This window comes from Saccostrea cucullata, unplaced genomic scaffold (assembly GCF_032062105.1).
Source record: "Saccostrea cucullata isolate Sc308-1 unplaced genomic scaffold, CSIRO_AGI_Scuc_v1 ctg173, whole genome shotgun sequence".
Taxonomy (NCBI): Eukaryota; Metazoa; Mollusca; class Bivalvia; order Ostreida; family Ostreidae; genus Saccostrea; species Saccostrea cuccullata.
This window is the reverse complement of record NW_026932155.1, coordinates 140,784-161,896: the sequence shown is the minus strand read 5'-3', so window position 1 is coordinate 161,896 and position 21,113 is coordinate 140,784. Positions and strand designations below refer to the sequence as shown.

Sequence of the window (21,113 nt, the reverse complement as noted above, 5' to 3'; positions counted from 1 at the left end):
CCTGGTGAGCTTGATATGAAAGAGTCTGACACCTCTGTTTCATATTTTGATATTTACTTGAAAAAGACGTTAATGGTAATCTAACTACCAAGCTCTATGATAAACGTGATGACATTAACTTTTCTATCGTCAACTTCCCTTACTTCTGCAGCAATATACCTTCATCACCTGCGTACGGAGTTTATATATCTCAGTTTATTCAATACCCAAAAGCATGCTCTACATATGAACAATTTCTAAAACGAGGCAAATTATTGACAAACAAGTTGATGAAACAAGAATATCAGCTGTCTCGTTTAAAGTCATCATTTCGCAAGTTCTATGGTCGATACAATGACCTTGTCAGCAAATACAATTTATCATTGAGTCAAATGCTGACTGACGTTTTTCATACTAATTGTTAGACCATTTTTTATACGAGGGTTGTTCGAAAAGTTCGTGGACAACTGTGATATCTTTTTTATTTGACGTCATATGTTATCCAAATTTGGTAGAAATATTTTAACAATAAATCCAAATGATTTGTATTAAATTTTTCCGAAATTTAACGATTTATTAAAAACTTATCCAGATTCTAAAAATGCAAAAATCGGATCGCGGAGCAGGTCAAAATTTAGTAAGTTACAGACAATACACAACAAATAACGTATGAAGTCATATTCTCTGTAAAATGGATCAAGAACGAAAAACAACCTAGAAATTCAAAATAAGAATTGTTACATCGACTCGTATACCAAATTTTGGTTTTATATTTTGCTTTGTTGAAAAGAAGTCAACTTGAGAAGATAGGTAGTCCTTATTGAAAACGACAAAATCTATGACGTCGTAGAACGTCACGGAGCAGCAGATAACGATTCAGTTTTGTGCTTTACTCAGGGAAAATCCGGAATAAACTCTAAAAATGTTAAAGGAATCAAGAAAATATGTCACAAGCGAGTTGTGCATGTGTGTACAAATAGTACAGGCAGTATTTGAGTGACAGAGACTCTGTATCGGATGAGGATGATCTGTGAAGAAACTGTTTAACTGTAAAAATCTGAACAAAACTTTAAAAAGTTGGAACGTCAAGGAAAGACATAGGCGCTTCAGAGTTGCTTATCCTGTGAAAGCAGAGTTAAGTTTTTAAAAAAATTAAAACCTTAACAAAGGAAATTATACAATGAGAGCAATTCTTTAAAAAAATAAATGTCATGCATTAGAAAAAATATTTAATGAATGGGCATTGGATTAAACTGTGTGAAATTTATAGGGATAGTATTTTTTAGAAATTCTCGACGTCGATGTTCTGACGTTACATTGCCGTTAAGTGTGCTCCGCGGGTACAAAACATGCTGATTTTAAAATGAAGTAAATTGATTTCTGTTAAATCGAATGGAATGAAACTTTACACATCAACAAAACAAATATTTTTACATATTATAATGTGCTTATTTTAAATTTCTATCGAGTAGTATAACAAATATTGACATCGTCCACGAACTTTTCGAACAACCCTCGTACACTGAATTAACGTCGAATTTTCCCGTTATTTCCCGATCATGACAAGGAAAACACGGCGGGTGTGCCGGTCGGCAGGGGATGCTCACTCCTCCATGGTACCTGATCCCACCTCCTATGTATTGGAGGTCCGTGTTTGCCCTGCTTCTATTTTGTATTGTTTAATGGACTTTTGAGCTTGAATACTGTTCGTAATCTCCATATATTTCATCGTAAGAAATCGCCGAGTAAATACTAATTCTAGAAAGACAACAAGTCTATTGTATCTCGCTGTTTAAATTTAAGCTTATGATGATATGGTATAAAAATGATATCAATTACATAACGTTAACCAAATTCAAGACTAAATTTAATTTCGATCCATTTCGCGGTACTTTTGTCATCAATGTGTCTATTTGATGACGCTTTAGGAAGTTAATTTGTTACATTGGGTGTCGGAGAAAAGTTTTCTTACTGATTAATAGCTGGTGAAAGCTCGCTAGATGTCATTCTTGTCATTATGAAGAATTTCAAAAGCGAAACATTCAATCAACAAGAAACCGCAAATTTAAAAGAATTGTCGAGTTTCGGGACTTTGAACTTTCAACATGTTTAAGGATTCTTAAGACGAAAATAAAGTGTTGTTCCATTCTATTACAAGTATATTGAAAGTAACAAGATTTTTTTTTTAATTCAGTGGTTAACGTCTTTATCCAATCAATGCATTTATATACTTTTTAAAAAATCTTTTGCTTACAGTTTTTGTAAAAAGCGCCTTTTCTTGAGAAGATTAACATATAAAATGGCTTAAAGACTTTGAGGCAGATTACAAACGAACATAGACAGGACTCATGCGCTTAGCTGCAGAAGATTGATTGGCAATAACATCTCTTAATATTTGTTTCCTATAAATCAACACACTTCTAGACAACATGCTTTGGGCTATATTATTCCTTGGAATTTATTTCAAAACAGATAAATGAAGATCAAGAGTCCCAGAAGAAACATTTTCATATTGCATATATTGGTCCAACGGTAAGCTCTCAGTATACAAGTGGGACATAATTTAGCCATCAGGAAAACAAAACAAAATCCATTGACGTTTTTTAACTTTCTTACCCGTCATTTGTAAAACAACATGAGATGTTTGTAAAACACTTAAGCCCCCTCCACTAAATTGGAATTTTTCCAAGTCCAAGGGGCATAAATCTGTCAATAATCGCCGCGACCGTACTCAAAACACAACTTGACCTAGAAATTCATCTGATAAATATGTATACTAAATTTCATTTCAGTATGTGCAACCTCTGTGAAGAAAATGAAGGGAAACTGCAAAGAATTGGAATTTCTAAGTTCAAGGGGCTTAACTCTATCAAAAATAGAGCGATCCTACCCAAAACAGAACCTGGCCTAGATGTTCATTTGATAATTCTGTATACCAAATTTCAAATCAGTATTTGCAACCTCTGCGAAGAAATGAACGGAAACTGCAAATAATTGGAATTTTTCTAAGTATAAAGGGCATAACTCTGTCAAAAATGGCTTGATCGTACCCAAAACAGAACTTGACCTTAATATTCATCTGATTAATATGTATACCAAATTTCATTTCAGTATGTGCAACGGTTGTGAATAAAATGAACGGAAACTAAGTCGACCGACAGACGGCAGCAAAGCAATAAAATGCCCTTCCTTCTTCGAAGGGGGACATAAATAAACTGATTTACGATTATTAAGCTGTGGTGATGAAAAATGAATGATTTCTCTTTTAAAATTAAGCAAAAATTTTACGATAAACAGATGAGAACAAAATACAGTAAAACTCGATTAGTACGAAGACGGGAACAGCGAATGTACGGATATAGCGAAGTTTTCTGGAATCCCCGGCAGTTTTCTTTACATTTCATTGTCAATTTTTACGGTTATAAAGAATTAACAGATAAAATCAATCACCTTTGTGTTCCACAGAGGCAAAAAAAAAAACCCAGTAACGACGTTTACTTTTATGACGAATTCATAAAAGTCGACGAAAATTGGAAATCAATTCAACATCTATTTTTTTTAATTAAGGAGGCTGAGGGGTCGAATAAATTAACCACCAGATCTAACTTAAATTTTTAGATATGATATCTTAAGCTGTCAACAACCATTTGGCAAAGAAAAATTTCATACATTTTAGTTTTGAAATTTGATCATTTTGTATATCTTTATATGCAGCTCTTCTTCTAAAGGTGGTCAAAATAATAGTATGAAAATGGCCACACCCCCCAGCCCCTTGAAGTTATATAAGTATTTGTTATTCCACGAGTACATGGATATTACGTTGGTTATGTTTGATATTTATCTTATACTTTTCATAATTTTTCCAGTAATTAAAATCAATTTAGAATTGGAATATGAGATGTTATGATGATTGCAATTCTTTATTCACTGGATATATAATCAATGATCTGTCCCTATACATGTAATCAGTCTTAGCTATGCTGCCTCCATTAATAACACAGCTAGTTAACCGTTGTTCTATGATTTATTGTGACGAAACATAACGAAACGAAACGAAACGGTGAAAAGCTACAATAGACAAAGACAATAATAAGTGTGATGTACAATGCTCAAAGTTCAGAAAATTAATGAAAAATCTGAAAAAATACCTTTGCTCAATAAATATGACACAATACTGAGAAATATGTGTGTGTAAAATTAGCATTACTTTACAAATATCTGCATACATTGACAAAACATGGAAAAATTTAGACACTCAAAATTCCCGGTAAAATTTGACAGAAAATTCACACACATAAGAAAGAAATACTTTGCCGAAAATATATAAGCGTTATACAAATAACTGAAAGTTAAATATATGAAATACTTACATTGTGGGCAGAGTAAACAACTGTAATAACAGTATGACTGTACATGTACTGAGTAAGGCGACGAGTGCCAGAAAAATCTCGTGCAACACGCACGGAAATAACAATTACAAAACAAAAAAGAAAACCAAGGCATGCCGGAAGAAAAAATTCCGGACTACAAGACGGCACACTCCTCGCCTGATATTAACAATATCATCAAATTTCAAAAAAGATATTTAAGATAATGTAAACATGTAATAAATTAAATTACAGTCCATTTACAGTCTCTTGTATTATCTGTTGCACTGAATGACAGAAATGTTCACTGTTCCACAAGAACGATAAGTTCTGTAACCGGACGCACATAAGTTTTAGGTTCACCATTCGCGATTATACGAATTATCACTTTACGCACTAAATCATCATCACTTGGTAGAGACTTGACAACGATTCCCATTGGCCAAGAATTACGGGGTAGTTCTTTATCGCAAAGTAACACCACATCACCAGATGATAGATTTCTTTGGGGTAGATTCCACTTACGGCGCATCTGAAGAGTGTTCAAGTATTCTGTCTTCCATCGTCTCCAGAAAATAGATGCTAAGTGTTGTACCCTCCTCCACTGTGTCTGTAACAACTCGCTCTTGTTAACATGATCAGAGAACAGTTTGTTGTCTTTAACACTTGTTTTCTGAGTGAGTAGAGTTGATGGGGATAACACAAATGAATTCTCAGGATCTGTAGGTACCGACACAAGGGGTCTTGAGTTGATTATGGATGAAGCTTCTGCTAGGAACGTAGTGAGCACCTCATGCGTTAAACTCCTAGATCCGTAGTCGAGTAGCATAGCATCCAGTATACGTCTGGTGATCCCAATCATACGTTCCCACACTCCTCCCATGTGAGAGGAGTGGGGAGGGTTGAAGATCCACGTTGTTCTCTGCTCGTTGAGAAAGTTGTGGAGATGTTCATCCTCTACATTTATCACATTGACCTTTAACTCCTTGGCAGCACCAATGAAATTTGTTCCTCTGTCAGATCGAAAGACGTGAACAGGCCCACGAATGGCGATAAATCGACGGAGCGCATTTATAAATGAAGATGACGTCATTTCCTCTATGACTTCGATATGTACAGCCCTGGTAACGAGGCAAGTGAATAGAGCAGCCCATCTTTTACTGTTTGCTGCGCCACCTCTGGTACGTCGTGTGATGATATTCCACGGTCCAAAAATGTCAACTCCAACGTTAGAGAAGGGTGGTTGTCCTGGTATGAGACGATCCTCAGGTAAGTTAGACATTTTCTGGTATTCTGGTACTTTTCTAAGCTTCCTGCAAGTGACGCACTTGTGAAGGACAGATGACACAAGTCTTTTACCTCCGACGATCCAAAATCCAGATGAACGAATATGACCCTCTGTAATATGACGTCCTTGGTGTTTGACATCTGAGTGAAGTTTCCTGACGATAAGAGTAGTTACATGATGTTTTGCGGGTAGAATCATTGGATTCTTGAATGAAGCATCAGCACTGAGGTTTCGCAAACGACCACTAACACGTAAAATGCCTTCACTGTCAATGAACGGGTCTAGTTTTTGAATAGGACTGTTTTTTGACAAAGGTTTAGAGTCCTGTAAGTTTTCAATTTCCTCAGAATAGAATTTCTGTTGAATGTCTCTGATAATGACCATTTCAGCTTTGCACAGAAGGTCAACATCACTCATCATGTTCTCTGCTTTACGACACTTCTGAATAAATCCATAAACTTTAGCAACCACTGCTACAAGTTTGTTCCACTTTGAGAATTTTGTGAGGAAATCATTGCTCAGGCCGTAAGCTGATTTTGTCTCAATGTCAGTTTTGTTACAGCGGATTTCCTTGTCTTCCTCGGGACTCACAAGAGGAAAATGTTCTTCAGAAGTTATGATGTCTGTTTTTTCTAGGTTAGAGATCCAGACACAGTTCTGCATTTCCCTCGGGAGAATTCCTCTCGTGCTAACATCTGCTGGGTTGATTTCACTACGTATGTAGGACCATTGTGACGGATCACTTAGACTGAGAATGTGAGCAATACGATTAGCGACGTACACAAAAAATCGTTTCTTAGCATTGTTTATGTATCCTAACACAATCCGACTGTCACTAAAATATTTCACATCGTCTATTTCTATCTTTAGCTGTTCTTTTGCTGTTTGTCCTACATTTACAGCAAGTACCGCGGCACAAAGTTCTAGTCTAGGGATTGTATGTCCACTGACAGGGGCCACTTTCGCTTTCCCTAAAACGAAGCCTTGAGAAGTAGAACCATCGGGATAGTGCACCTTTAAATAGCAAACAGCAGCTATGGCTAGTTCGGACGCATCACAGAAAATGAGTAGTTCTTTCCTATGTGCTTCGCTCAGATTAGGAACAATCACTCGAGGAATTTGTAACTTTTCCAAGTCGGGTAAGTCATTCTTCCATTTCTCCCATTCTTCAAGTAGGTAATCAGGTAGGGCTTCATCCCAGTCTGACGTGTCTGACACTACTTTCCGCAAAATGATCTTGCCCTGAACAATAACTGGGGCGATGAATCCGAGAGGATCATAAAGACGGTTCACAACAGAAAGTACACCTCTCCTTGTAGACGGTTTGTTTTCACTAGAAACTTTGAATTTAATGGTATCTGTCTGTAAGTCCCACAGAAGTCCAAGACTGCTTTGAGTTAAGGCATCCTTATCGAAATTCAGGTCAACAAGGTTCTTGGCAAGGTCATTAGAATCAAAGGCTTCCATAACTTCTTTGACGTTAGATGCGAATTTGTGAAGTCTTATGTTACCATACTCCTTCATGGCATCCTGAGTTTTGTGTATGAGGCTGACTGCCTCATAAGTAGTTGCACAAGATTTCAAGCCGTCGTCTACGTAAAAGTCGTTCACAATGAAGTCTTTCACTTCCTGTCCATGGGTCTTAGCAGCTAGCTCACCAATGCGACGTAAACCATACATTGCCACGGAAGGAGAGGAACGATTGCCAAATACGTGAACTTTCATGCGGTAAGTAACCAGTGGTTTTTCAAAATCATTATCCTTGTGCCACAAGAAACGTAAATAGTCACGATGGCCTTCATCCACCAGAAATGAGTGAAACATGCTTTGAATGTCAGCAACTACGGCTACTCTTTCCTTCCTGAAACGAATGAGAATTCCCAGGAGATTGTTTATGAAGTCAGGTCCTTGTAACAGCTGTTGGTTCAAGGACACACCCTTGAATTCCGCTGAGGAGTCGAAGACACCACGAATTTGATCAGGTTTATGAGGATGGTAGACTCCGAAAAGTGGAAGGTACCAATGTTCCTTATCCGGTAGTATATATGGACCCAATTCTGCATGATCACAGTCAAATATTTTCTGCATAAATGTAGTGAAATGTTCCTTCTTGACGTTGTTTTTTCTTAAGGAGGCATCAAGACATTTAGCACGAAACAATGCTTGTGAGTAGTTGTCTGGAAGTTGTTCACGATTTTGCCGGAAGGGCAATGGAGCAGTCCATTTTCCTTCGGTTGGATCAAGATGAAACTTGTCGTCCATAATCTTCAGAAAAGTGCGATCTTCAATCGAGAGGCCGAGTTTATTGTCATCTGGTGTTTTCTTGAAGATATCTGTTTTTCCGATGACAGTCTTGTTCGTAGTGATGACAGTGTTCTGTATGTTTAACGTTTGTTTGCAAGGTTCCAACATTGTAGGTCGACCACTTTTATTGATAAAAGTTCTGTTGACGTGTAATGGTGGAATGTGTTTTCCAGACAAACAAACATCTCCAATAATTGTCCATCCTAAAGGAGATCGTTGAGCAAAAGGAAAACGTGGTGGTCCTAATCTCTGATCAATAACGTGATGTGCCTCTGGAAGATCCCGTCCGATAAGCAGGAGGACGTCCATAGATGGATCTAACGGATGTAGGTCTCGAGCAATATCCTGCAGGTGTGGATAATGACGAGCGATATCCGGTGTAGGAATTTCCGTCTGACTGTTTGGTATGTTATCGCACTCCAAGACAGGTGGTAATTTCAACTGATGATTGTCACTGATTGGCTCGATGACAAGGTTGTCAGCAACACGCCCACTACTGGTAACCTTGCCTGAACACGATTGCATTGTGTAGTCAACTGGCAGAGTTTTGATACACAAAGAGTCAAAAAGGTAACTTTTACCTAGAGTTTTGTTGCTTTGGTCATCCAACATAGCGTAAGTCACAATCGATGCTTGACGTTGACCTTGAACATATACGCGCACTGGTACAATCCTTGCACACGACTTTCCACTAAATTCACCACAAATATCAGTACAGTTAGAAGAAACTGACTGCTTCACATTTCCAGAAAGTGAGTTTTCCTCCTCGCCATGGTTTAGTCGGGAAGAAGAATTCCTGGACATCTGACGGTTACTAACATCCTCATGAAGAGCTGTACAGTGGTAGGTACTTTTACACACATCACACAAAACTTTGGATTTGCATCGATTAGCGAAATGATCTGACGTTTCACAACAACGAAAACAAATGTTATGATCTCGTAGAATGTGTTTGCGTTCCTCGATACTTTTGGTTCTGAAAGCTTTACACTTGTTTATAGTATGTCGAGATCCTTTGTGAATCAAACACTGATGTCCGCCATTCACTGTTTCTGATGAAATGTCAGTTTTGTGGGTAAATACGGCAGATTTAACTTTACTTTGTCCTTTGCGATCAAGGCGGTTCTCCTTATTAGAATCATCAAATATCAACCCAGGATCATTTCTGATGATGCTCATCTCACCAATGAATGCCACAAACTCACTGAAAGGAGGAAAGATTACACAGTGTTCTTTCTTGTAATGGACAACACGAGTTATCCACTTCTCCTGGAGATAACGAGGAAGTCGTTGAACAATTGGTTTTAATCCAAGGGATGAATCAAGGTATGAAAACATCACACTGTATTCTGGAATAGCTTTCACGGCCTGCACCTCGCAAAGTAGGTCATGAAGTTCATACAACTTCTTGTGGTCTGCGAAATCTGTTATAACTTGCAGACGAGATTTCAGGCTTGATTCTATCAATTCAGGCGATCCGAATCGTTCATCCATACGTTTCCAGATATTGAATAAGCATAGTTCTGGATTACTCGCACATGAAGCTCTAAGACTCATAATCAGTCTGTTAGCTTCTGAGTTTTTGTTTGTACAATTGGTGAGAAGAGTTAATTCTTCCAGTGGTGAACACCTTATTTCTGGCACCATCGTCTTAAACTGTGTTTTCCACACTACATATCGATCTGGTTTGTCATCAAAACGCTGTTGTTGAAAACTTTCCAACAGTAAGTTCTTTTTGAGTAGGAAATTTGAGGCATCTGAATAGTTCTGTGATGGTAAATTCACGGTAGACTGTGTTGGTATCTGTAGCAGTGGAGAACAATAATTGTCAACATTTCTGTGAAGATGGTTTGTACGAGTTCCACTATTGAATATGAAAGGCTCAGCATTGGGGTTCAATGTGAGATTGTCAACAAAGTTTCTTGTTTTCTGCTCACCAGATACACTAGGAACACTGGGTTTTAAATCTTGATGTTCCGTGGTTTCTTCCTCCTCTTCAAGTTCAAATTTAAGACGCATATTTGCAATGTCCAGTTCTTCCTGTTTTTGCAGTAGATCCAATTCCACATCTATATCTTCCTGTTGCTGTTGACTTTGAGCTTTGTGGATTTTGTCTTCTAGGGTAATTTTGGACTTTTGTTTTTTCAGTTTTGCAGACTGTTCAGCAATTTTAAGGCGGGTTTTAGCTTCCTCCACTTTCTGTTGTGAACGTCTACTAAGGGTTGATGATTTAGAACTTGCTGTCTTATGAGACGGGTTAGAGTTCACTTCCAACTGGACCAAATCAATATCATCTTGTACTTTCACTAAAGCGTTTTGAACCTTCTTATTTATCTCGTTAAAATTCTTCCGTATAGTGTCTAACTCTTGTGTACTATCAGCTGTGTGTTTTCTATCGAGGTAATCACCAAATTCTTCATGATAATCTTTGTAACGCTTGAAACTGTCCTCAAGTTTTTCTTTCACTGACTTTAATGCGTAGATCTCTTTTGCAGATGAAGCACATTCTATCAATACACTTTCAATATCCTCTGAGAAGCGTAAAAGTATGTCTCTATACCTCTGAACTTTTTCTTGATATTGTTCTTGTGCTTTCTGTGTGAGGGTGTGCACTCTACGTGACGTATCTTCATCCTCTGTAGAAATCTTCCCCAGGTTATGAGCCATGTCTATGTAGTTGAAACTCTGGAATGTTTCACTAATCTTTTCACTATGCTGCCTCCATTAATAACACAGCTAGTTAACCGTTGTTCTATGATTTATTGTGACGAAACATAACGAAACGAAACGAAACGGTGAAAAGCTACAATAGACAAAGACAATAATAAGTGTGATGTACAATGCTCAAAGTTCAGAAAATTAATGAAAAATCTGAAAAAATACCTTTGCTCAATAAATATGACACAATACTGAGAAATATGTGTGTGTAAAATTAGCATTACTTTACAAATATCTGCATACATTGACAAAACATGGAAAAATTTAGACACTCAAAATTCCCGGTAAAATTTGACAGAAAATTCACACACATAAGAAAGAAATACTTTGCCGAAAATATATAAGCGTTATACAAATAACTGAAAGTTAAATATATGAAATACTTACATTGTGGGCAGAGTAAACAACTGTAATAACAGTATGACTGTACATGTACTGAGTAAGGCGACGAGTGCCAGAAAAATCTCGTGCAACACGCACGGAAATAACAATTACAAAACAAAAAAGAAAACCAAGGCATGCCGGAAGAAAAAATTCCGGACTACAAGACGGCACACTTAGCTGTTACGAAGGAATCGGCGTCACCCAAGAGGATTGATTGTCAAGATTGTGTATTGTTTAACGTCCCTTTTTTCACTCATATGGAGACGCCAACACTTGCCGGTGGAAAGCTGCAATTTTTTTCTAATACCCGGCACTCAGGGCCATTGAGCAGTGAGGGATCATTTCGTGCCAACACCTGCGACACGTGACCTCGGTTAATACGGTCTCATCCGGGGGACCGATCTCCACGTCCCACAGTGGGATTCGAACCGTAAGGATCAACTCCTTTCTCCGTGACTCTATACTCTAACCAGTGCGCCTCGTGGGCGACCACACAAAAACAAACCAAATATGAAATTATTAAATGTGTAGAGGAGTCAATTATCCCTAAAGAAAGAAGCGACTCCAAATTTTGGATTTTTCCAAACACCCTTAGTACGATTAAAAAAAAAAGAAGATTGAAATCTACAAAAATTATGAAACACCAGATCTTACCCCATTCAAAAAGCGGTACCTACTAGGGAAACATGACAACGTCGACAATGCACTTTTCAAATGGTCCACGGAAAAACACGTTAAAAATATTTCAATATTAAGTATCCTTCTAAAAAGGCAGAAGAATTCCGAGTTTCGGGCAAACAGAGGCTGGTTAGACCTCGATCGGGTGTTCCTCAATTTGTGGTGAGCGTGGAGAAGTCCAACTTTGAAAATGATGGAAAACTATTAAAATTCAAAATTAATCAAGGGGAAGCCTTGTGATATATTTAACGAGGATGAGACAGGTCTACTTTATAACCCCCGAAAAAAACCTCTCTGACTGAAAGGTGAAAAATGTTCAAGGAGCAGAAAATCAAAGGACAGATAAATCTTATTAGATGTCTTAAATATAGACGGTGCCGAAAAATTAAAACTCCTTGTAATTGGCAAATACATGTACAAGTGAGGTGTGTCAGAAGACAATCAATCGGCAATCCTCGGCTGACTCCGACAAGCTCCATTAAAACCTCGGATGTGATGGGTGAAGGAATACGCATCAGGTCGCTACATTTCTCCGCCGGAAACTGCCTTGTCACCCATTTATTATTTCGCATTGCATAAAGTTCTTCGAAATGGTAGCTTATGTTAGTAGGCTTTGAAAGCAAGAACAAAGTTTCAGGCGTGTTCGAGGATAGTGTGTGAAGTACCAGTCATCCAAATGGAAGGCAATTCCGATTCAATCAGTAAGCCTTAGAAGGCACCTTCAGATATCAGAAAATATAGCGAAAAAAAAAACACGTGTAGTTTGGAATTTATTGAACCCATTTTATATGAGGTTTTTCTGTAAATTGTAACTATTAAATATTTCAAGAAATGCCTCACATATCCTTAATTATGCAATTCAGCAAAACAAAGAGGACACAGCGCACAACCGAAAAATCTGTTGATTAAATCGCAGATGGTGTAAATTGAGTTCTCATAGATTGAAATTATTGTTTTCTGGGAAAGATAAGCTTGACGGGAAAAAATATATAAGAAGCTTCACAGAATTTATTTTTCAGAAACATGCTTAAAGCAGATAAATACAAACTTTGGATCAGTAAATGTTAACGAAAATTCAAATAAAATGATTGCAATGACGGCTCCGAAAGCACAGCACAACCTGGATCAGGTCTTTAACAGTTAGCGATGCCCCCCCCCCCCAAAGATTGCATATTTATTTAACTAGTAAACCAGCTAAATAAAAGAGGAGGATCAAACGTTTTCCGTTTCATGGGTAAGTGAATTGTGCGTTGGAAAATCCTATCAAGACTAAAGGACACCAACAAATATCTTACCACAATCTGCTGTAAACTCGAACATCAACGTTCTTGATTTAGAGATGACTGATTTAAGTACACACACCGTCCAACATAACCGTCTAACATAATCTCGCCAGCAAGTCGTACCGTACAATATATCGTATCGAGATTTCAAAAACAAATTATCAACTGACCCCTTCTTCATCCTATTTGATTGGTGCTTCTAAGTGCCAGAGTCCACCGCGTGGCGCAGTGGTTAGAGCGTCTGCTCTAGAGTCGAGAAATAAGGAGTTGAACCTTACGTCGCAGGTTCGAATCCCACTGTGGGACCTGGCCTGGGGGCTATAAAACTAAGACGAGCTCACTCCGATCCCAGTATCACTTTTACTAAAGAAATACTTTTCGTTTCACGTTTTGTAGATGTTTACTAAGTATTTGTTGAACTGATAATTATTATCCAAAGTATTTATCTTAAGCATTTTTAATAATCTAAAATAAATTTCTAAAACAGGGAAGATAATTAATAGACAAAAATCATTTGAGCAAGAAATATTTTTTTTTTAGGAATCAGATACGAGAAGGATATGGAAATAACGAACAGTATTCAATCTCAACGTCCATTAAACAATATACAAAATAAGAGCAGAGCAAACACGGACCTCCGAAACATCAGAGGTGGGATCAGGTGCCATGGAGGAGTGAGCATCCCCTGCCGACCGGTCACACCCGCCGTGTGCTCGTTGTCATAATCAGGAAATAACGGGAAAAATCCGTCGTCAATTCAGTGTATAAATAATGGACTAACAATTGGTATGAAAAACGTCAGTCAGCATTTCATTCAATGATAAATTGTATTTGCTGACAAGGTCATTGTATCGACCATAGAATTTACGAAATGATGCTCGTGCGTATCGAATCAACTGAGATATAAATACTCCGTATGCAGGTGATGAAGGTATATTGCTGCATAAGTAAGGGAAGTTGACGATAGAGAAGTTAAAGTCATCACGTTTATCATATAGCTTGGTTGTTAGATTACCATTAGTGTCTTTTTCAAGTAAAATATCCAAGTATGAAGCAGAAGTGTCGGACTCTGTGGTATCTTTTATCTCAAGCTCACCAGGATATATCGTGTCGACGTAGGAATGGAAATTATCATTATTAATTGACAATACGTCGTCGATATATCTAAATGTCGAGTTGAAGGCCACAGCAAGTGTTTTCTTCTTTTCACGCATAAATTTTGCATAAATTCTGCTTCATATGAATATAAAAATAAGTCTGCTAATAACGGAGCGCAATTAGTACCCATGGGAATTCCAATAGATTGTTGGAATACCTGGTCTCCAAAAACCACATAGATATTGTCAATCAGAAACTCAAGCATCTTCTTGATGTCAACTTCAGAGTACTTATGTGTGCAATCAGAATCTGTTTTAACAAAATAATTTTTCAAATGACCAATGACGAGGTAAATAAATTTACGAGTTCCATTTTTGTTGAAGAAGCAGCTGTCAATGATATCAAAAAGCCTGGATTTTAATTTGTCGTGGGGAATTGTTGTGTATAAAGTTGAAAAGTAAGTTTTTAAGCTGTTGATTTTTGTAAAGTCTTGTGATTTCAAATTGTCCAAAAGTTCTTTAGAATTTTTAAGTATCCACATCTGATTTACACCACTTCTTGAATATATAGTTGTACAGTACTCAAATTAGGATGAAGTTTCTCAATGAGGGTGAAGGAGGTGAACACTGGGAGTTTGAATTTTTTATATCAAAAGTATTTATTTCACTCCAAAAATCAAAACTTATTTGTAACTCAGATATATTTATAATGTCAAATATATATGTCAAATTCAAATTGATTGCCTCAAGTGTTTATACCTGCGAATTCATATTTTAAGTTGAGGAGGTAAGCTTTTCCTTTTGCTTGCTTGATGTGTGTGCTTTAGTCCTGGAATGCAATAAAAACAACTTGTACTTATTAAAACATGGGAGATGAATATCAATTTATTTTTAATTCAAAATGACATTAACATGAGATAAATTAATTTATACAACTGCTAATTGCATTCTCATTCAGGTTGACTAAATACATGTATAATTTGAGTAAGATTAATTACAATTTTTTTTCTGTTTTTCAGGTTCCAGGTTATCCAGAGTGGTCAAATGTCAAGTTCGACCATGATCCAACAATCTACACATATAAACTTTCACAAGACTATAGTGCTGGTGATTTAGAAATTTTGATGCAATGTACTGTAATACATAATTTTGAGAAAGTTTGTGACTATCTTTTGTCCAGGGATTGAGTTTTAGGCCATGTGTGTCAGTTGACGCTTCCTTTTTTATCAGGTGACAGATAGAAAATCGTGCTTGTCATGAATTCAAATGTCCATAACTTCCTTATTTTTAAACCTAGACAAAAACTTCATTGAATTCGTCTTTAAAAACCCTTTCTTTTGATATGCAATAATGTAGGATTTAAAAAAAGAGTAAGATCCTTTGTCCTCGTTACATTAATTGATAAGAGTGAAGCATATGGAGATAACGATTAGTATTCAAGATCAAAGGTCCATAAAACAATACAAAATAGGAGCAGAGCAAACACGGACCTCCAAAACATCAGAGGTGGGATCAGGTGCCATGGAGGAATGAGGATCCCCTGTCAACCGGTTACAACCACCGTCTGCTCCTTTTAATGATCGGGAAATAACGGAAAAATCCGTCGTCAATTCAGTGTGTAAATAATGGACTAACCATCAGTATTGAAATGTCAGTCAGCAGTTGACTCAATGATAAATTGTATAATTATGCTAACAAGGTGTGTTTTGTCGAAGACCTTATTTTCAAATATAGTGCACCATGGACTGCCCATAAAGCACGTACAGCTTACATATAATGGATCAAGAGAAGATGAGCTTTTGAACACACTGAAAGAGAAGAAAATACTGCTGAAAAACAATCATCACCTGCCTGGACTTTAACAATATAATTATATCAATGATAAAAGTGAAGTTTATTCCCTGAACCACATTAAATCTATTATTTGAAAACGGAGAAAATGACTCCCAACTTAAAAGTTTGAATGAGACTAGGATAGAAATCTGTTTTCAGGCACATCATGTACATCTAGGCTAGTAGTTGGGGTCACCCGCGTGGCACAGTGGTGGAGCGACTGCTCTAGAGTCTTGGCGTACAGAGATAATCCTTACAGTTTCGAATTCCAATATGGGACGTGGAGAGCGGTCCTTCAGATGAGATCATATAAAACGAGACCCTACGTCACAATGAATGCTGGCATGATCAAGATCCCTCCCTGCTCAATGGCTCTGAGTATAGATAAATATTTGCAGCCCTCCACCGGCAAGTGATGATATCTCAAGCGATGATATGAGTGAAAAATTATTGGGAAGGACGTTAAAGGATATAATAAAACAAGAAGTCTATGAGCCAATGCTCACTAGTAATACCCCCGCTCTGATGTGAATGTAAATTATCCTGTTAATATACCCAAGTTTAGTTACGGACAGACAGATAGACTGTTGGAAAACCTGGTCTCCAAAAACCACAAAGTTATTGTCAATCAGAAACTCTTAGTCAGAGCATCTTTTTGATATCAACTTCACAGTACTTGTACTGTACAAAATGTTTTTGTAGCAAAGTAATTTAGCAAATGACCAATGACAAGGTGAGTAAATTAATGAGTTCCATTCATATTTGGAAAAAAGGGCGCGTAAAACATTTCTTTTAGAATGTGTGGGGTTTTTTTTTTTTTGTTTGTCAATTTTGTTTCTTTGCAACAAGTCTGCTAAATTTTTTAACATCCCTTATTATAATTGTGTCAATGGCGGTGTCTTTTCGCGGTAGTTTCCAGTATTTATCATACTTGATGACCTGAACTGTTCTTCACTTAAAATGAACTATGGTTATTTCTATAACTCACCATGATTTAGAAACAGCTACTGAAAGAATGAAAACCCTCATAAAAAGTAAATTGTTGGAGTAAAATAAAACACGCTTGAGATGCGAAATATACAATAATAATCAAACAGAAATAGTGGTTCAAATTGCCGGAACTCAGCTTCGTAATGAACCAATGCCTTCAACAATCGGAAATAATCGAACATTACTCACATAATTCACGTGTATAGAAGTTTTCTTTGTGCCAGAAGCCTTCTAACTAGTATTTTTCCCTTGACCCGAGAAGACAAGGAAGTTCATTTTGAGTCACGTGCCTCTTGTCAATTTAAATAAACAATAAAGACATGAACAGGTCATTAAAGAGCAAAAGAAAGGGATAATAAAAATGGCTGTAATGTTTACAATCCAGTTCGTACAAGAATGGTTATTCAAAATAAGGGTATTCTTCAGCACAAGTTGAAAGCGTGACGATCATACAAAATTCATTTTAGCGAAGTCCAAATATTACATTGTCAAAAATATTCCATTTCACAAGATTAGAAATATAAAAAGTTCTCTCATTTTTTATTAGTTTTATAAATCAGATGTTTAGAAGACTGCACACTTTATAGTGTTGGCATGTTTTATGATCCACATAACAGTAAATGACTAATGAGAATGTGCTCGAGTGGAATTCTTGTATAACCATGCGAACATTTGAACACATTTGTCAAATCTCTGTCACTTTTTCACAGACTGACGACAGATGAATTATTTATCTACCGATTAATGAGACAGGCAATCAATGCCTATTTGTCAGCGAAAATAATAGTTGTGTATTGCAAAGATAGAGTATATTCAGTAAATGAGGTGTCGATCGCAATATGAAGGTATCCCCGAGAAGACGATATTTCTCTTACTCTTTAAAATAACTTTGTTTCATTGGTGGACCACCTTGACAAGTTACAGAGGCATGATTAAGATCCTGACCCCAAAGTTTCTTCCAAGACTGTGTTTTGAACTCATTCTTAAATCGATAAACAGCTTTACAAGCCATTGCCCAGGTTAATCAACCTTGTTGGTTTGTCAAATTAGTTTCTTTTCTGCTTTCTTGGCAATTATCTCTCTTCTTCGAAATGACTAGTCGTTCCAGCTAATTTGATTTTCTTTTGCTTCATCTTTTTATTTAAAGCATCTTTTGACATATTGTGCCTTCTCTTTGTATACGCTGATCACTTATTGAATTAAGCTTTAAAATCCCACACACTTTATCAAAGCTTTTACAACACTGTATTTTGACCTCGGGCCACAAACTAGTTGCGTGTTTGAAAATAATTAACATAGAAAAGCATTCCAATTTAGAAAAAAAAAGATTTTATTGAAATTTCATATCTCCTAAATAACTTTCTTATTTCGTTGAATCCGTGCATCTTAAGCGTGCTACATTACTTAATTCCGCTGTGTTTCCTTTCCGCTTGCAGAAAACCAAAACAATGCAAGATTGTCGTTCGATTTCTATTTCATTAAATTATTACTAATGTCCATTTGCATTCACAACACATCGATGCAAAACAGATCCCTGCTCAAATTGAATGAGTGTTCTTATCACCATAAATTTCTGTTCCTGTAATTACAAGTATACTTCATTAATGGTTGGTGTTTTTATTGGTTTGCGACAATCGCAGCCGGCAACAGGAACTGGGAAGATAAGCACGACCTATTTTTGGTAAACAGATGCTACTTTTTATATTTCTTTCCCGCGTGTTTTCTAATCATCCCATTAAATGCGTGTTTGAAACACATTTTCGGAAACTATGTAAAATATTTTATGAGCGATAATGAGAACGTTTACATCATTTTCATCACCTAAGAGGAGAAATTAATAGTAATTAAAAGTCGGTGGTTGGAAATATCTGTATGTACCGTTCGCAGTCAAGCTTTCATCAATCTTTTGTTTCATTTGTTCGATGTTGTCTAGAAGGTATTTGTTAAGTGCGTTTGCGCAATTAACCTTTACCTATTTGTTGCATATGCGACGTTCATATATATGTCACATTCGTGCAACTTAAACTCATGCCAAAACCATGCCATATTTTGTTTTTTGGGTGGTTTAAATGACTGTTTATTCGAAGTAAATTTTCGCAAGATAAATGAAAATTTACTCAATTAGAAAACATGCCATAATTTGAAGACCGAACATCACATAAGTAGATATCGTAACTTTTGTTTTAGAGACGCAGAGTAAAGCATTGGTTTTCACTTCTCAAAAAAAAAAAGATCCTTTACTTCTCAAACGCACAAAGTTCCGAATACAGGCCCCGCCGTCACCAACATCCCTCAGTTCAAAACTCAGCCTCAACTCTGAGGTTTTCCCTCAAATTCTTTACCTCACCCTCAAGTCACTGTCACCATGCAAAAATTGAGTTTTTCTCAACAGAAATTTGAGTAAATACTCAAATATTTAAGTGTAGCTCTCAAGTAACCTTAACATCTTCCTCAAGAATAAAAATGGCGGAAAGACGTCGCAGACGTAGGAAGTATGAAAGGTTTCTTCAAATTAGAAATCGGCCATCGAAGAGAACGATTGGAGACAGGACAAATCCTTTTGAAATTTACAATGATGACGAATTGTTTGACCGTTTCAGGTTTAGGCGGCCTACTGTCATGCGTATATTGCAGAAAATTGATAACAATCTTGTAAACAGTGCGAGGAATAATGCCTTACATGTACCTCCACTTCTGCAACTTTTGGTTTGTTTACGGTTTTTTGCTACCGGGGCATTCCACAAACTTATTGGGGATAGCTTCAATGTGTCCAAATGCACTGTGGGAAGGTGTTGTCGTGCCGTGGCCAATGCAATTGTCAGCGTCCGATGCGACTTTATTGAATTTCCCAAGGATCACAAGGCCAGAGAAACCAAACAAGAATTGTTGAAAATTGCAGGTAAACTGAACCAGTCTGCTAGCCTTTACTTTCTTTTTAATATTTTACAAGAGAGATAACTCATGCACACCATTATCTTTGAAAGCTCGTACTTTGGAAAGTCGACTCTTAAACTATACTATATGTGATGTAGTCTTACACAGGATATTTGTTTAGTCAGTATGAACTACCCATGGCGAAATTCTAACAAGAAAATAACTCATTTATACTTAAATTTCTATGTCATCATCTGTATAAGTAGCTAATGTTATATATTGCTATTCATTTTTCTTTTCATCCCCCGATTGTGTTGTTTTGCATAACCTGGGGATAGAGAGGGGCGATGTTATGGACAAGGGCTGTGACGCTGCAGATGCACATAATAATCAAGCATATCACCATGTAGCCTACACCGTCAACCCTTGTCCAAAAAAAAAAAAAAAAGAAATTTGTTGACAAGCTTCTACCCCCAGTATTTATAAGAATAAAGTAATATCGTTTCCAAACAAGAAAAGTCTGTACTCGATTTTTAATGATTATTATTTTTTTATTTATTTATTATAAGCAAAAGTTCACTGTTCCTTTAAGAGATACTTCAGACATTGTGTTTCGGTTGTTGCAAGTCAGAATGGTAATTACATGCAGCTGATTTTTTATTAAGAATAGTCAAATGACAAGTGGGTAAGTGATTTATACGTATATACGCATTCTATGACATCCTTTTAAAACGCCTCCCCTCTTGGAATTTCATAATTGAATTTAAAGAATATAAAAATTAAATGGGTCAATTTACAGACTCGAGATATAAATGGGTGATTAGTTTTAATATCCCAGTGCTTGCATAAAGAAAAAGGGTAACTAAAATTCACGCAAAAAGGGGGGGGATATAACGCTATACATTAAGAAATGCTAGGCCTACAACACTGTACAACGAAAACAGTGAGGAAAGTATATATTTTGTTTATTTTTCATGTTTATCAAAGTTTTGTACTTAGTACGATAAACAAAAGGAATTAAGAACTGCTTGGAATGATGAAAAAATAGCTGAGAAATTAATTTTGTTGTCGGACTGAAATAAACTAACATAAATTTTGTGTATGCACCTGATACTAAGAGAGACAATGATGCGAATCGTCTGGTCGAACTTGTAAACAGCGAAGAGGGTAAGTTAAATGTTGATATAAAGTTTAAATACAGAGAGAATACTTACAGATTGAGTGTGTCTGTAATAGACTGCCACTTCTCGTCTTTTAATTTGTGATGTTTCTCCTTAACACCCTCCCATTTCATTTTGCCAAATAGCTGCCCCTCAAA

The 21,113-nt window shown here is 36.7% G+C and overlaps 2 protein-coding genes across 2 annotated transcripts in view; both read right to left on the bottom strand.

The window, feature by feature from the left end:
• Positions 1-17,170, bottom strand: part of LOC134234534 (uncharacterized) — a 32,851-nt gene extending 15,681 nt beyond the window's left edge. The window contains exon 1 of the mRNA XM_062716619.1: positions 17,111-17,170. The gene's annotated coding sequence lies outside the window, so the exon portion shown is untranslated. The remainder of the gene's footprint in view (positions 1-17,110) is intronic.
• Positions 3,962-11,207, bottom strand: LOC134234530 (uncharacterized). The gene is made up of 2 exons (XM_062716612.1): positions 11,044-11,207; positions 3,962-10,741 (listed from the first exon to the last, which is right to left on the bottom strand). Exon 2 carries the CDS (start codon positions 10,603-10,605, stop codon positions 4,651-4,653), a length of 5,955 nt encoding a protein of 1,984 aa, XP_062572596.1. The 5' UTR covers positions 10,606-10,741; positions 11,044-11,207; the 3' UTR covers positions 3,962-4,650.
• Positions 17,171-21,113: the final 3,943 nt, after the last annotated feature.